We start from the raw sequence: 16,053 nt of genomic DNA on the forward strand, positions 1-16,053 counted from the left end.
GCTCAGCCCTGCCGGAGGCATCGCTGTCACATCGCTGTCCTGCCGCGGGACGCCTCTTCCACTCGGGACGTGGAAAGCAAGGAGCGGCGTTCCTGCTCCGCTTTCCCCTAAAAACCGCCCCCTCCCCCCTCTCCCTGGAGCCGCCCCCCTTCCTTGCCGGCCCCCTTGGCTTCGGGGCGCGCTCAGCCCCCCCCGTGTGTCCCCCCGTGTCCCCCCCCGTGTCCCCCCGTGGTGCCCCCCCGCCGTGCGGGCCGAGCTCTCCCCCCTCTCTATTTCCCAAACAAACCCGAGGGAGGGAGGAGGTCCCGGAGGGGCGCGGCCTCCGGGGGTCACCCCACACCCCGACAGCTTTGGGGGTGCGCTGTGCGGGGGTGTCCGGGGTGAGACCTCTGCCAGTGCTCTGCTCAGCCACGACCCCCGACGGGAGCCCCGGGGCGCGCTCCCTTCCCCTCGCTGCATCACCGACAGCTCCACGGCCACAGCTCCAGCCCTGCCCACCGTGCGCCCCCCGACCCCCCCCCGCTCCGGGGGCTTCTGCCCCGCCACGGCGGGCTCCCCACGCACCGGCTCGCTCCGTCCCGCCGCTGCTATGCGGAGCTCCGCGGTTGCCGCCGGCTTTTCTCATGCAGATTCCCTCTTTCACACCTCCCAAACAAAAGCAAACGGGGGCATCGCCTCGCCGTGTCAACACACACGCTCATTAGCGGGGAGGCGGCGGGGGGAGCGGGTGGGAACGGCTCGAGCAGCCCCTCCGGGGGGGCGGTCGCATCGACGGGAGGTTGGAGCGGGCCGGGGATCACCCGAGGAAATTTGGAGCGAGTTCTTTGCCGCATGCCCCTCGAGTCACTAAGTTTCCGAAGGTCTGGGTTTGCCCGTCTCCGGCTCGTTTCTATCAGCGCACGCTGCTCACGGCCGGCCTTTGCCCACCCGGCACCCACGGGAGCTCCGGGCGCATAGCACCCAGAGCCAGGGCCGGCTTAGCCCCGGGGCGCTGGGAATGGGGGTCCCGGAAGGGCTGGGGGGTGCAATTAAAGCTTCGCCAATTACCGCAACCCGCAGGGAAAAGTAAAAAAAAAAAAAAAAAAAAAAAAAAAAAAAAAAAAAAAAAAAACGGGGGACTGGTTAAAATGGCTGTGGAGAAGGTGCGGGGTGACCGCGGCACCGCGCTCGGCGTTCGCTGCCCCCAGAGCCGGGAGCAGCAGCCCCGGCCGGGGTCCCGCGGGGTCCCGGGGCGCTCCGGGATCCGCGCTGCTCACCGAGCCCGCACCGACGGCTCTGCGAGCTCCGCCACCGCCGGCGGCACCCGCTTCTCTGCCCCTGCTCGAGATTTTCGTGTCTTCACTTCGGTTCGGAATTTATTTTCTTTTTTTTTTAAATTATTATTTCTTAATGATGTGGTTTTGTTCTGCTTTTTTCCCGTTAAACCGCCTCAACAGAGCCCGGTCCCGCGGCCGCTCCTCCTCTCCCGGGGCTTCTCCCTGCCGCCGGCATCGCCGCTCGTTTTGTGCCTTTTCTTGCACCGAAACCCCGTGCCGGAGCCCGGAGGGAAGGAAACAAAAATTCGTTAGAACGAAGTAAAAGGGGTAAAAACCCGAATTAAAAATGCCCCGGTTGTTGGTTTGTATTTGGGCTGCGGTGCGGCTGGAGGGCTTGGTTTGTTTGTTTTCTTTTTCACACCCCCCGGCGATTCCAGAGACACCCGTTGGGAGCGAGGAGCTGGAGCATCCCCTCTCCCCGGCACCTTCCCGGGCCCCCTTTCGGGATGGGGAGGAGGGGGAGAAGGAGCCGGGGGTGGGGGGGCCCGGCGGGGGCCGTGGGGGCTGCGTGGGGCTTTGTGCGGGGCGGGGGTCCCGCATTGTTCGCCGGCGCTGTGCGCGCTCGCACTCGCACTCACGCTCACCTCGTGTGTGTTTGTGTGTCCCCCCGCCCCAATAACACGGAAATTTCCACGTCCCAGCTGCTTTCCCCTTTTAACCTTGGTATTAATTTAGGACGGATCTTTTTAAACAGCCCTATAATGCATTCAGACGCTGCTGGAGGTTTATATTTCTTTTTTCCTTTTTTTTTTTTTTTTTTTTTTTTTTTGTACCGTGGGTTATATTTACACCCAAAACAAAATAATTACACTTTTGTTGGCGAGAGAAAGCTGGTGATTAGACTGTGGCTCTTTGCAGCAAACCCTTTCTCAGTGGTACACCAGGACAATTTTTCACGGCTGGGTGAAATCAGACGCGGGAGGTAATGAATCCTGTGAGCTATTTAAATTTACAATTTGTAACGCAGTCACTCAGAAACGCCTATGGCCCGGCGAGGAGATGCTTGCTGGGTTTGTTTAATGTTAAAACCTGCCCCGTCCCCCCTCTTACCAGGGGAAAGGAGGGGAGCGCGGGGGGAGCAGCCTCGCCCGCCGGCAGCGGCCCCGCGGAGGAGCGCGGAGCGCCGCGGAGCCTCCGCCTCCCACCGCGCCCGGGCTCGGCATCCTCGGGTCGGCAGGAGCCGCGGAGCCCGGCCCCGCTCCGCGCTCCTTTCCCGGCGTGATCACCGCCTACAACTCCAAAAATAGTTGGTAATATCTACAAAGTCGGCGGCGGAGCATCCGAACGGATAGATAATTAATTACAAAACACAGGGGGAATATGCAAACCGCGTATTACAAATTCTACAGGGCTTAACTGATTGGAAACAGATTATTATCTTGTTTGTCTTTTGTCTGTTTCACTTATCCCTCTGCCGTCTGTTGTGTTGTAAGTTGATACACTTTATTCTTGAAAGGGGATTTTTTTTTTTTTTCCTTTAATAATATAGTAAATTCCATCAGCATCTTGTGTAAGCGACGCTGCTTCTCCACGCATTACCCTGTTAAAACACAAAAGGTTTATTAGTTACATATAGGCGGTCTTATGGGCCCTGAATTACCATCTGTTTCCGTGGGGGAATGTGGCTGAGGGGAGTTCCTTGGGGCTCGGGCTGGTTTTTTCCCCTCCTCCCTTTCCCCTTGGATTTATTTATTCCTTGACTTTCGAACGAAAAACGGAGCCGAGAGCGGCGGCGGGGAGCAGCGGACGGGGTGGGGGTCCCGGGCTGGGGAGCAGGGGGTGGCCGGGAGGGACCCACGGGGGTGTGCGAGGCCGCGGGAGCGCAGCGCGGGTGCGTGGGCACCAAGGAGAGCGGGAGCGGCTCCGTACGGCCCGGATTATCCGTGGGTTCATCCACAGGATGCGGGACGCACTCGCTGGGCCGGCCCTGAGCAGCCCGCGGTGGCTCGGGCCACGCGTGTGCCAGCGGAGCCGGTGCCGTGCGAGCGCGCATCCCCACCCGGGACACGCGTGTGGCCGCGGATCTCCGGGCCCTCGGTCTCCCGGCTTTTCTCCGCCGTGCGCGGCCGCCGGAGGGACCTTCATCCCGGTGCCCCGGCCCTTCTCCCGTGCTGGAGCTTGTCCCGAAATCCGTGGAAGCCGCGGTGGGAGTGGGCCCCGCACATCCCCGCACATCCCCGCGGCGCTCCGCTGCTCCCAAATTCCTCAGGAGCACCCAGGGAATCCCGCAAAGTTGGGCAGAGCCCGGCGGGAGCGATCGGCCGTGGGTCCGGTTCCTCCTCCTTCTCCTTCCCCTCGCCTTTCTTGCCCGTTTCTCCCCTTTTTAACGCGCTGCAGTTTCAATTTCCTTTCTTCTCTCTTCCCTGGCTTTTTTTTTTTTTTTTTTTCCCTCCTTCTTCTTCTGTCTTTGTTTTCTTTTCTTCCTCCTCCTCTTGCTTTCTCCCTCGCTCTGGCGCTTTTCCTTTTTCCTCCCTTTTAGGTTTCCATTCTATTTTATTCTCGCCGAATTTTTTGCCTTTTTATTTCTTTCTTCTGTTTATTTTTCCTTTTTCCTTATTTTTCCTTCATTTTTCCCCCATCTTCTTCCTTGCCTTCTTTATCCCTATGTATATTTTCCCTTTCGTTCATTTATTTCTTCTTTCTTTGCTTCTTTGCCTTTCTCTTATTTTGTCCTCCGTTTTCGTGTTTTTCCTCTGTCTCTTCTTAGTTCCTTCCTTTTTCGTTTCCTTTAATGTATTGTTCCTCTCTCTCTTTTCCTTTCCCTTTCTCTATCTCTTTTTTTTTTTTTTTTTTTTTCCCTGCATAGGTTTTTCTCCTTTTCCTCCTACCCTTTTTCTCTTTTATTTCCCCTTTCCTTCTCTTTTATTTGTCCTCCCTGAATCTCTTCTCTCTGTGTATTTTCTTATTTCGATTCTCCTTTTTTCCGCAAACATCCCTGCACACAAAACCCGCTCCGCTTCCCACCGATGCCCTCGCGGATTTGTTGGGATTTTGAGGTGGGGGTTTTGAGGGGTTTTTGTTGTTTTTTCTTGCTGCTACCAGGAGCATTTCCCAGCAGCAGGATGCTCCACCGCTACGGGTTACTTCGGGCCGAAGCGAGGGAAAACTAAAAATAAAAAAATAAAATAAATTTTTTAAAAAAAAAATAGGTTTTTTTTTTTAATATAAAAATTCAGAGATTTTGGCTAGAGGAAACAACGGGGAATGGGAAGAAAGCTTCGGCCTCCGCCTGCCCCGCCGCTTTCCTCCTCCGGACCCCAGGGCTGCCTCGTGCCCTCCCGAAATCCCCGGCAAACGGAGGGAGACCTGCAGACCCCGGCCGGCGCAGCAGCCCCCGGCCCCAGGCTGGATCTTCCTCCCCAAAACCCACCCTGACCCCCGGGGCCGCTCCTGCCCCCGGCCCTCCCGCGGGGTCTCAGCTCCGCCGCACCTGGAATTAAAGAGAAAACTCTTTAATTGGGAGGGGGGAGCCCCCCGGGCCCGGGGCACAAAGGCCGGGGGGGTCGGGGGGGCCGCATACCTCCGGGAGAACTTTTCATCCCGCTGCGCTGCGGGAAGGAGCCCCCGGCCTCCTCCCCATCCCCATCCCCGCCACCGCCTCCCCCTCCCAAATACATCCCCCTCCCCTTCTTTTCCCCACTTGTTGCTCTTCCAGACAAAAGCGTCTCTCCTCCTTGTGCAAAACAAATACAACCCCCCCCAAAAGAACAGGTGATGCTCTCGCCCGGAGCAACTCGGGACCCCCCAACTCCTCCCCGGAGCATCCCTTTGAAGAGAAATAAACGCCAATTAAAATAAAAAGGGAAGGAGAAGCGGCGGGCGGGCGGATTTTCGGCCGTGCCCCCCTCCCCCGGCCCCCCAGCCAGGTGCGTACTCACTTCGCGGCCCAGGTACAAGCCACCCTCAACAATAGAGGCGCGTTGTTTTTTTCCCTCTGTGCCAAGCGCGAGGCCGGAGCCAATTTAGATATGCTATAAATTAAGAGGTTGCCATGGTTACCGCCCTCCCATTGGCCCCTGGCGCGGTGACGAGGAGCCCGGCGTCACCAAATCTGAATAAGGATGCGCGAATTACTAAGGCGGGGGACAAAGCTGGCGATGGGGACAGCATGAGAGTGGCGGCGCGGCGGCGGCGGAGCACAGCGAGGCACCGGGGCTGCCGGCTGCACGGGGGGGTTCATGCGCCCCTCCCGCCGCGCCCGCTGCCGCAGAGCCCGCCAGCAGCGCGGCCGCCGCTCCGCCGGCTCCCGGGCCGCTCCGCGGGGGTGTTCAGTATTCGCCTTCTTATTATTTCTAGGGGGTGGTTTGGATTATTTTTTTTGGGGGGGGGGGCGACGTCGTTTTTTTCCCTGCCGTCGTCGAGGCTCCGGAGAGAAGAAGGGGAAGAACTTGACAGCCGCCCCGCTGCCCTCCCCTGAATTTTTTGTTGTTCCTTCTTCTGTGTTTTGTTAGGTTTGGGGTGGGTTTTTTTGGTTTTGTTTTTTTTTTTTTTAGTTTTGGGGTTTTTGTTTGTTTGGGTTTTTTTTAATTTAATTCGATTTTATTTTCTTTTGTTTTTTTAATTTTTATTTTGTTTTTATTCTCCTTTATTTTATTCCATTTTAATTTATTTGATTTCTTCTCTTTTCATTTCATTTGATTTCATTTGATTTTTTTTTCCTGCCCTTTTTTTTTTTTTTTCCCTATTTTATTTTATTTTTGCTTTATTTTCCCCTGCTTTTTTGTTTGGGTTTTTTTTTTTTTTTTTTTTTTTTGTTTGGTGGTTTCTTTTGGTTGTTCTTTTTGTTTGTTTGTTTGTTGTGGGGGGGTGGGGTGGGGGTTTTTTTCTTATTTTTTGCCGCCGCCGTGTGCCGGCGCGGGGCTGGCTTCTCCTTTCGAGCGTCTCCATCCCCCGGCGGAGGTTATGATGGTGCATTGTGCGGGCTGCGAGAGGCCGATTTTGGACCGCTTCCTACTGAACGTCTTGGACAGGGCATGGCACATCAAATGCGTCCAGTGCTGCGAGTGCAAGTGCAACCTCACCGAGAAATGCTTCTCCAGGGAAGGGAAACTCTACTGCAAAAATGACTTCTTCAGGTGAGTCCTCACCCCCACCCCGGCGGTGCGGAGCTCTTTATCGCTGCCTCCCCGGGGTGTCTCCAGCAGTTTTGGGGAGCTCGGGGGGGTTTTGCTCCCGTCCCTGGCTGCCCGGGCTCCGCACCGCCCCAGCCCCAGGGCTCCATCGTGGGCAGCCCCCGGCCCGGGGAAGCCCCGGGGGGACCCGCGCTGCGGCCGCTGCTGCAGCCTCAGGTGGGGGCGGCGAGGCTGTGCCCCCCTCCCCATCTCCCCACGACCTTCCCCCGCCAGCCCCGGGCCCCGCTCCGCCGGTGCCACCGCCCGCCCCGTCGCGTCAGGCCTCGCCGGGCATCGGGGGCCCCGCTCCGGGCCCGGCCCGGCGCCCCCAGCTCCCCTCCCGGCACCGCAGGCCCCGTGAAAAGGACGGCCAGAACCTCCCCGGCCGCCCCCCCGGGGGTCCCCGCACCTTAAACGCCCCTAATGACCGCGATAAGGTGCCGGGAGGGAATTCGGGGGGGCCGTGACTTATGACTCCTAATGCTCGCACTACATCAACGTCACGGCGGGCAGCGAGGGAGGCACGAGGGGAAAAGCGGGGACCCTGCGTGGGCACCCCGGGGCCTGGCGGCCCCCCGGGACCTCGGGGAGCCGGCAGCGACAGCCCCTGCTCCCCGTTCTGGGAGCAGATTTTTGTGTTTCTGTGAAGGTTTTTTTGTTTGTTTTGGGGTGGTTGAGGGGTTTGGGTTTATTTTTGTTTGTGTGGGTTGTTTTGGGTTTTTTTCTTGTATCATTTTGGGTTTTGTTTGCTCGGTTGGTTTGAGGGGTTTTGTTGTAATTTTTTTTTTTTTTCTTTTTTCTGGGGGTTTTATGTTTTGTTCTTGTCGTTGCTTTTTTTTTTTTTTTGTGGCAATTTGGGTTTTGTTTTCTGGGGTTTTTGGCAGGTTTGGTTGTTTGGTTCTGCCTTTTTTTTTTTTTTTTTTCCCCTTGGGAGATCATTCCCAACCGATTCGAATTCCCTGGAATTTTTTTCTTTTTTTTTTTTTTTTTTTTTTTTTTTTTTTTTTTTTTAATTTAAAAAAAAAAAAAAATCCCCTGGGGGAAAAGAAATTAAAAACCCCACAGGGGAAAAAAAAAAAAAAAAAAAAAAAAAAAAAAAAAAAAAAAACACACAACACCACAAACCAAAAAAACCCCCACAACACCTAAACGCAGACCAGCTCTGGGACGGGAAGGAAAACCAGAGATTTACACAGCATTCTTCCCGACCGGGAATATTCCCCCCTCGGGAGAGCGGGACGGGCTGGGGACCTGATGCCGGGTTTGGGACCGTGGGATGTTCTGGGGAGCGCAGCCCCCTCCGCCGCCGCCCGTTGTTCTGATCCCCGCACCCGCCGCTCCCTTTCTCCGTCTCTCCGGCCGTGATCGGCCCCGTTTTCCCCACGGGATTTTCGGGCCGGAGCCCCGCGTTCCCCTCCCGGGGGGCACCGGCTGAAACGAAATCCTGCCCCGCGGAGTGCAGGGGGATCCCGGCCGCTCTCCCCCCTCGCGCGTCCCTCCTGGGGCCAAATCCGGGCGGGGACGCCCGTGTGTGTCCCCCGCGGGTGGGGACACCCCAAACCTGCGCTCCGGCGCCGGGGCTGCGCGGGGATGAAGGCTCTCCTCATCCTCGCCCCAAAGATGCGGTTCTCCCGCTCCCCCGAATCGGGAGATGCTGGAGGATCGGGGCTCCCGCGGTGGGGTCTGGGGAGGGGGCTCGGTAGGGCACACGCACACAGCCCCTGCCGCCGCCCGTCCCTGCCGGGGCTCCAGCTCTTGCTTTTCTCCCCCTTCCCAGGAGGTTTGGTACCAAATGCGCCGGCTGCTCCCAAGGGATCTCTCCCAGTGACCTCGTCCGGAAAGCCCGGAATAAAGTCTTTCACCTGAACTGTTTCACCTGCATGGTCTGCAACAAGCAGCTCTCCACTGGCGAGGAACTCTATATCATCGACGAAAACAAATTTGTTTGCAAAGAGGATTATTTGAACTCTCCCAGTTTGAAGGAAGGCAGCCTCAACTCAGGTACGAGCTGCTCAGCCCGCCCACCGCTGCGTCCCCGCCGTGGGTTCCTCCCGGCGGCACCTCCCGGCCGGGCAGGAGGTTTGGATTTTTGGGGCGACGGCCCGACCCCCCCCGGTAATCGCTGCCACCGGCACCGGCAGGAGCGGGCAGCGCCGAGAGCGCCGGGCGGAAGCCCCGAGCTGCCGGCACCTCCCGGTGGAGGAGGTTTGGATTTGTGGGGTGAGGGGCTGCACCCCGCGGCCAGCTGATCCGTCGAGGGAGGGAGCGATTTGGGGCGAAAGGCTTCGAACCGGGCGGAAGCCTCCGCGACACCCCCACGTGGGACGCGGACACGCGTGGGACGCGCTCCCCGCTCCAGCCTCGGCTCCCGCCCCGCGCACGGCCCCTCGGCAGCGGGGCTGCGGGGCGGGGGGAGCCAGGATCCCCCCGAGGGCCGGCTCGGGAGCCCCTCCCTCCCCAGAGCCCCCCCTGCGAGTGCGCCCGGTCCCCCCGCGCCGTGGGCCTGATCCTTCGCCTCCTTTCACCCAGAGGCAAAGCTCCCATTTGACTTCCTTGGAAGCTGTCTCTGCGTCAGGAGAGCAGGGCCAGGCCCCCTCCTGCTGTCCCAGCCATGCCGGGCGCCCCTGCTCACCCCCTTCCGTGGGCTCTCTCTCCGTCCAGCGCCCGGGGCCGGATCCTGCCACGCCAGTCAGTGGGGCCGCTGCTGTGAGCGAGGCGAGTAGAGCTTGGCCTTGGGGGGGTGCTGGCTGCAGGGTCCCCGGGGGGAGCACGGTGGCCGGGGGCGGGGGACGAGCCAGGCTCCAGGCAGTGACCGGGGGACTCCCCGAACCCCGACAGGGACCGGTTGTGTTTTTCCCCAGCGGCGCATCCCGCTTCCCGGCGCGGGGGGTACAGGGGGAGCGTGGAGGGGGGCAGCGGTGGGCCTGGGGGATCGCCCCCTCCCCAGCTGCCCCCCGCCGGCACGGCACGGGGCTCAGCGCCGGAGCGGGCGGCGCTCGCCCGCAGCTCCGCGTGGAGTTGGGGGGGCGATGCTTTAGGGGAACCGGGGGGGCAGAGGCCGTCTGCACCCCTCGCTGCTCTCCAGCACCCCCCAAGCCTCTCCTGGGAAGCGGGCGGGCCGGGGAGGACTGAGGAGAGGGGGGACAGTCTCTCCCCTAAGTCATCCACCCCCCCTTTCCTCTTGGGTCTCCTTTACAGTGTCCTCATGTACAGACAGGAGTTTGTCCCCGGATCTCCAGGACCCCATGCAGGACGACACCAAGGAAACGGACAACTCGACCTCCTCGGACAAGGAGACCACCAACAACGAGAACGAGGAGCAGAACTCGGGCACCAAGCGGAGGGGCCCCCGCACCACCATTAAAGCCAAGCAGCTGGAGACCCTCAAAGCTGCCTTCGCCGCCACCCCCAAACCCACCCGCCACATCCGGGAGCAGCTGGCGCAGGAGACCGGCCTCAACATGAGAGTCATCCAGGTAGGACAGCCGCAGCCCGCCGGGGGCGAGGAGAAGGGATCCCGCTAGGAGCCCGGGCGGTTCAGGGTGGAGAGATTCCCCCCCGGGTGCCGGGATGGGGTCGGGACACGCAGGCTGGTCCCTCAAGAAACGGGAACGGGCGAACCCCATCTATCCCCTGCCAGCGTCACCCCAGGCCCAGCCCGGCGCCACCCCACGCCCTCGTGGCTGAGCGGGGATCCCCCAGCCCACGGGAAGGGATGAAAGCCATTCCCAAAACGCCAAGGAAGCAGGCTGGTTTTGCGCGGGGCCGAGCAGCATCCCCGGTGTGCCCGGAGATGGATGCTCCGGCCTTGGGGACGCGAGGAGCATCCATCGCGCTCTGCAGGCAGCCGGCGCTCCCTCACCGCGCTGCCCCCGTGCAGAAAATCCCTGCGGAAATGCAGGGATTAAAGGGCTTTAATAGAGGCGTTAATAGGGGAGGGTTCTCCGGTTTTGCCGGCAGCGGAGCCGCGATTCCCGGCTCCCGGCAGAAGGGAGCACAAGTCCCGCGGGAGAGGGCTGTGCTCGTACCCCTGAGCTGCCCCATCCCCGGGGCAGTGAGACAATAATCCAGACGCCCCGCCAGGCTGCTGAGGCAGCAGGAGGAGGCAATGCCCGTGGAGAGGCGGCCGCATCTCCCCGTTCCCTTTTATTCGCATCCTCACCGCCGGCCGTTCCGACTCCCTGCCTGCTGGCCCAGGTGCTCATCCCCCTGCTCCCAGTTTCTGCCGGCTTCTGCCACCATCAAGAGTCCAATCCTCTTTTCCCTTCCCACCTTTCCTCCCTTCTTTCCCCTATCCAGAGGGGAAATTTCCCGCTCCTGCATTTTCCATCTGCAGGGACAGAGCGGCTGAGGATGAGCGTGTGGGGATGCAGCTTGGGGGAAGGAGGGGCAGGATTTTAAATAATTTCTGGGATGCGGTGTCCCCATGTACTTTTTGAGGCAACAGCAGCAGGAAAGGGGGGGGGTGGTGTGGTGTCGGTAAAAACAAAAATACCCAGATATAGGAAAACCCTCGTGGGTGCAAGATTTCCCCGCGCAGACTCCGGGGGATGGGATGTCGCTGAGGCGGAGGGGGGCCCTGCTCGCCCACCCGCGGTGGGCACTGACACCAGCCCGGCCACAGGTGTGGTTCCAGAACCGTCGGTCGAAGGAGCGGCGGATGAAGCAGCTGAGCGCGCTGGGCGCCCGCCGGCACGCCTTCTTCCGCAGCCCCCGCAGGATGCGGCCCCTCGGCGGCCGCCTCGACGAGTCCGAGATGCTCGGCTCCACGCCCTACACGTACTACGGAGGTGAGGGGCGGCCCGCGGGGTCCCTGCGCTGTGCCCCCTCTCCTCCTTTGTTCCTCAATCCCGTTCCCCGCGCGTTCCCCCCGTTCCCCCCACCCCCGCACACACACGCGTGCCCAACACACGCGGAGCCGGCCCCACGCACCCCCACGGCATCGCGGGGCCCCTCTCCCGCGAACAAAGCCCCAGCTGCGGGGCTTTTGTGCCCCTTTCAGGCCGCGTTTGTTGCAATTACCTCCCGGGCCCGCAGCATATGGAAGGTCAGCGCGGCCCGGCCGCCCCCCGCTGCCCCGACGGGACGGGGGTGGGCGCGGCCCCGCGCCTCCCTCTCCCCCAGCTGCCCCCCAAAAGCTGCATTTTCACAGCCTCCCGTCTGAGCAGGGGCTTTCCAGGCACTCCTTGTTGCCCTGCAGTTAGTTTCTAGATCCTTTCCGAGCTGCTTAAATCCATATATGAATTCCACATTATACATATAATTTTTTTTTCTATTAGATATAATTTCCCCAATGTACATATGTATTTTCCCATTATATACATTTCCCCGTTACATACATACATACATATATATATACACACACACACACACATATATTTGCCCATTCTTTTTATATCTATCTTTTCCCTTTTTATATTAATATATAGAAATACATGCATTTTTTTGTTTTGTTTTGGGTTACTAATTAAGCACTAAACGGAGCCCATTTTCCCCGTCCCCTCACCTCTCCCAGGCCGAATTCCCCGCCCTCCCTCACTCCAGGCCGGGCAAAGCGAGGGTGATGGGCAGTGCAGCTCTTAGGACGGGCTCATTTCTCTCAGGCTCGACTCAAATCCCGCCCGCCCTTCGGGTCCCCCTTCGGGGACCCTTCGGGAGCCAGCAGAGCGTTTTGGAGGGGACACCACGGGGCTGCTTTGGGGTTCAGAGGGATTTCGGGAGGTTTTTATCCCCAGGAGACCGGATCCATCCTTTTTTTCCCACCTCCCCACAGATTACCAAGGTGACTACTACGGGCCGGGAGGCAACTATGACTTTTTCCCCCACGGGCCGCCCTCCCAAGCCCAGTCCCCGGCCGACTCCAGCTACCTTCAGAACTCAGGACCCGGCTCCACACCCCTGGGACCCTTGGAGCCCCCCCTAAGCGGACACCACTCCTCAGAAAACCAAAGGTACACGGATATGATCTCGCACCCCGACACCCCCAGCCCCGAGCCGGGGATGACGGGCTCGCTGCACCCCATCCCGGGGGAGGTCTTCAGCGGGGGGCCCAGCCCGCCCTTCTCCATGTCCAGCAATAGCGGCTACAGCGGGGCTCTGTCGCACCCCAACCCGGAGCTCAGCGAGGCGGCGGTGTGGTAGGCCCGGCGTGGGCACGCGTGTGCGTGTGCGCAGGGGGAAAGCCCCCCCCGCTCCCCCCAGCCCACGCGTGTCCCCCGCAGCAAGGGCGCGTCGCGTCCCCGTGGCCGGATAGAGCCCTCCCCGTCCCTGCCTCCCCAGCCCGGTGCCAAAACGCATCCCGGCATCCGCCCGTCCTCCCCATCCCCGCACCCCCCGGCACCTCGGGGTCACCCCGCTACCTCCCCCCTCCCGGCACCTTCCCCCCGACACTTTTGGGGGGGGCGATGAAAGGTGCCCAGCCCCGCAGAGCCCGCCGGCGTCGGGACCACCGCCTCTCGGACCAAAGCTGAACTCGCCTGGACACGGGTCCCACCGCGGCCGGGGGGGCTGCGGCCCTGCTAATTAGCGTCCTTTTTAATTATCCCCTGCCACGGGAAGGGGCGGGGGGAAATGGGGAATAGCAGGAATAACCCCCCCGCGGCCCCTCCCTGCCCTCGTTTTTATTGTTCCCGTTTTACCCCCGAGACGAAGGTGGGCTCGGAGCCGGTTTTTGGCGGTGGGGAGGAGGGGGCTGTGCAGGGGCCAGGCCCGGGGCTGCCCCAGTGACTGGCTGAGACTGGGCTCCCACGTGGTGGAACAGGCAGCAGAAAGAGGCAGAAACGGGAAAAACACAACAACAACAACAACAAATAAAACCCCAAACAAACCATGAACCCCAGAACTAAACCAACCCAGCCACAACAGCAGAAATTTCACCCGAGCCTCGACGCCGAGTCCCGCCCCAACGATTCCCAGAGGCTCCGTCAATTTAAGGATGTATTATAGTTTTTGCTTCTAGTTTCTTTATTTTGTATAAAGGAGAAACAAATAAAGTATGTTTTTGTGTTTACTGATTATTTATTGTACTTTAGTCATCGGAGGCTCCGAATTTTTCTATTTTGAAGGCAGGGAGGGGATGGCACCGGGGAGGGGTTGAGAGCATAGAGAGAGGGCGGGGGGGAATAAAAGGAAGGAGAATGGAAAAGGAAAGACAAAAAAAAAAGTTGTTTTCTGAAAGCGTCGTGGGTTTCCTGTCCCCGCTGCCTCTTGCGGAGGCTGTTAGTGTGAATGGCTCTTGTTGTTCAATGTGAATAAAAAACCTTTTAGTTACCTACTGTTCGGTCACCTGGTCCCTTTCATTTTATTTTATTTTATTTTCATTTCACACGAGCCCGTGAGAAATGCTGGCCGGGCTCCCCCACTGTCACCCAGCCCTGCGTGGGGCCTGGGGGAGCCGCTCCCACCGCTCCCCTGGCTGAGCGACGTGCGCCTGAACGAGGTGATGCTGCTGCATCCCCCGGCCCCTGCCCCAGCACCCCCCATCTCCCCGGAGCTGGGAAGGGGCACATTACCCAGCCCAGCGCCTTCCCCCACAGCGGGCAGCACAATGCACTATTTCTTTCTCCTGGGGGCACCCAAGACCCACCCAGGGGCACCTGCAGCCCTGCTGGCAGAGCAGCCCCAAGGGGTCAGCTGGGGGCACACCCCGAGTGGGGGTTCAGCAATGCCAGCAGCAGCTTTTGTCCCCTTTTCCCTGGGCACACGGGTGGCAGGAGAGGGGGGTCTCCACCCCAGCACCCCAGCTCACTCCTCTCCCCTGCTTTCTATCCATTGAGATACAGCAATAAAAAGTCCCAGGCAGGCTGCAGCTCTGAACTAATATTTAAAATGCAAAATCATGTCAGAGTTTTTCGCACCCCCCCCCACCCGCTCCTTGTCTTGCAGTAAAACGATATAAACAGAATAAATTACCTTCCCTTGCTGGCTTACGAGAGTCCCTCTCTCCTGACCTGAATTTTAAGTCCTGGCTCGGTTGTAGCACGGAGCACCGATGATTTATGGAAAGCCAGTCACTCCTCTGCATATTTTCTCTGTTCAGCCAAGTGGTGGAATTTATCCTTCCTATATCATTACCGGCATTAATAACAGGGTGGCCAACGAGCCAGGCAGAGCCCTCGGCCAGGAGCTGGGGCCAGCACGGACGCTGGTGTCCCCTCCTCACCCCTCCAAGGAAAACACCTTCTCTCCTTTTCACAAATGGGGAAACTGAGGCAGGAGCGCAGCCCTGGGCTCCAGCACTTCCAGGCTGTCGGTGTTAGCAGGTAGTGGGGACTTTTCATAGAGACTGGGCCATGTGCTGGTAAATAACGCGCTCACAGCATCATTTTGAGGAGTATGAAATGGTCAGCCACTGGGTGAACACCGGTCGCTATTATCATTCTTATTACCATTTTTATTAATTCAAAATCCAAGGCTGAGTGTTGTTTTTAGGCTGCTGGGACACCTCATCTCAGAGACCTGGACAGAAGAGGCTGTGGGGGGGGATGGGGATGATGCTCCAAGCTGGAGGCTCGCAGGAGGATGGGGCTCAGCAGGAACATCAGAGCAGGGATGATCCCAAGGAATAATGCCCTGGCACTGTGGAGCTCTGCAGCTCCGAGCTGGGTGCAGGAGCCAAACCTGGGGTCCCCATCATCCCAGAGGTGCCAGGAAGGCACCAGCACTCGGGATTCCTGCCGGTCTCCAGCTGCAGAGTGACCAGAGGTCACCAGCTGGGGCCATGCCACCCCATAGGGGTGTCCCCAGCCACCCTGCACCCCACATCCCTGCCGGGGTCACACAAAGCCCAATGCCCCCAGCTGTCACCCCAAAACCAAGTGCCCCCTCATGAAGGCAAGGAGGGGGAAACTCCCTTGGGAGCTTGGGGGAGTCACCCACACCCCAGAGTCCTGCCTGTGTCACCATCAGCAATGAATGATCCTTCTGTGGGACCGTGCTGAGGAACCACCATCGTGAGCTCCTGACCCCCACCCTGACCCTCGCCCCGAGCAGAATCACGGGAATAAAACCCTTTTTAAAACCTGTTGGGCAAACAACAATGTTATTTGGTTGTGGTTTTTTGTTTTGGTTTTTTGGGGTTTTTTTGGGGTTTGGGTTGTTGGTTTTTTTTTGGGGGGAGGGCTGTTTTTTGGAAGGGGAAGGTCTGCAGAAGGTGGAAAGTAATCAGGTTTTGGACCTGGGATAAAAAATAGCTGGAGTAGGTTGGGCTGACTCCTTATAATTAATAGTGTGCCTCGTAATAGGATTCTCCAGCCTTCGGTGCTCCCTGGAAACACCTTTTTACATAAGATATTGCTCGCGATGGAGTGGCAGAGTTTTGATTTATGGGGGTTTGGCCTCCTCGAAGCACCTGGGGAGGTGGCCTGGGCGGTGGGAGGTGTAGGGCCAAGGGGCTGAGGGCAGGGAGGGGTTTCGGGGGATTGGCAGCCAGGTCAGTGTAAAGGGCTTTGTGGGTGAGCTGGTCCTGGGGCTGACACCCTTCTGCTCCAAAAGGGAGGGGGGCGAGTGAGGTTTGGGGACAGCAAAAGGCTTCCCTCCATGCCCAACACGGCAGAGCACGGGGCACAGGCTCAGCAGGGGAACCAGGCAGGGCTGGGGAGCACCAGCAGGAACGAAACCCCGCATCA

At 59.2% G+C, this 16,053-nt stretch overlaps 1 protein-coding gene across 2 annotated transcripts; it reads left to right on the forward strand.

The window, feature by feature from the left end:
• The first annotated feature begins 6,150 nt into the window (after nucleotides 1-6,150).
• On the forward strand, nucleotides 6,151-13,508 carry LHX5 (LIM homeobox 5). 2 transcript variants are annotated; one of them, XM_040081004.1, is made up of 6 exons: nucleotides 6,151-6,391; nucleotides 8,205-8,428; nucleotides 9,089-9,142; nucleotides 9,626-9,903; nucleotides 11,052-11,217; nucleotides 12,201-13,508. In XM_040081004.1, exons 1-6 carry the CDS (start codon nucleotides 6,219-6,221, stop codon nucleotides 12,566-12,568), a joined length of 1,263 nt encoding a protein of 420 aa, XP_039936938.1. In that variant the 5' UTR covers nucleotides 6,151-6,218; the 3' UTR covers nucleotides 12,569-13,508. The 2 variants fall into 2 exon arrangements, with proteins under 2 accessions (XP_039936938.1, XP_039936939.1); XM_040081005.1 differs by lacking the exon at nucleotides 9,089-9,142.
• Nucleotides 13,509-16,053: the final 2,545 nt, after the last annotated feature.

This window comes from Hirundo rustica, chromosome 17 (genome assembly GCF_015227805.2).
Source record: "Hirundo rustica isolate bHirRus1 chromosome 17, bHirRus1.pri.v3, whole genome shotgun sequence".
NCBI classification, from domain to species: Eukaryota; Metazoa; Chordata; class Aves; order Passeriformes; family Hirundinidae; genus Hirundo; species Hirundo rustica.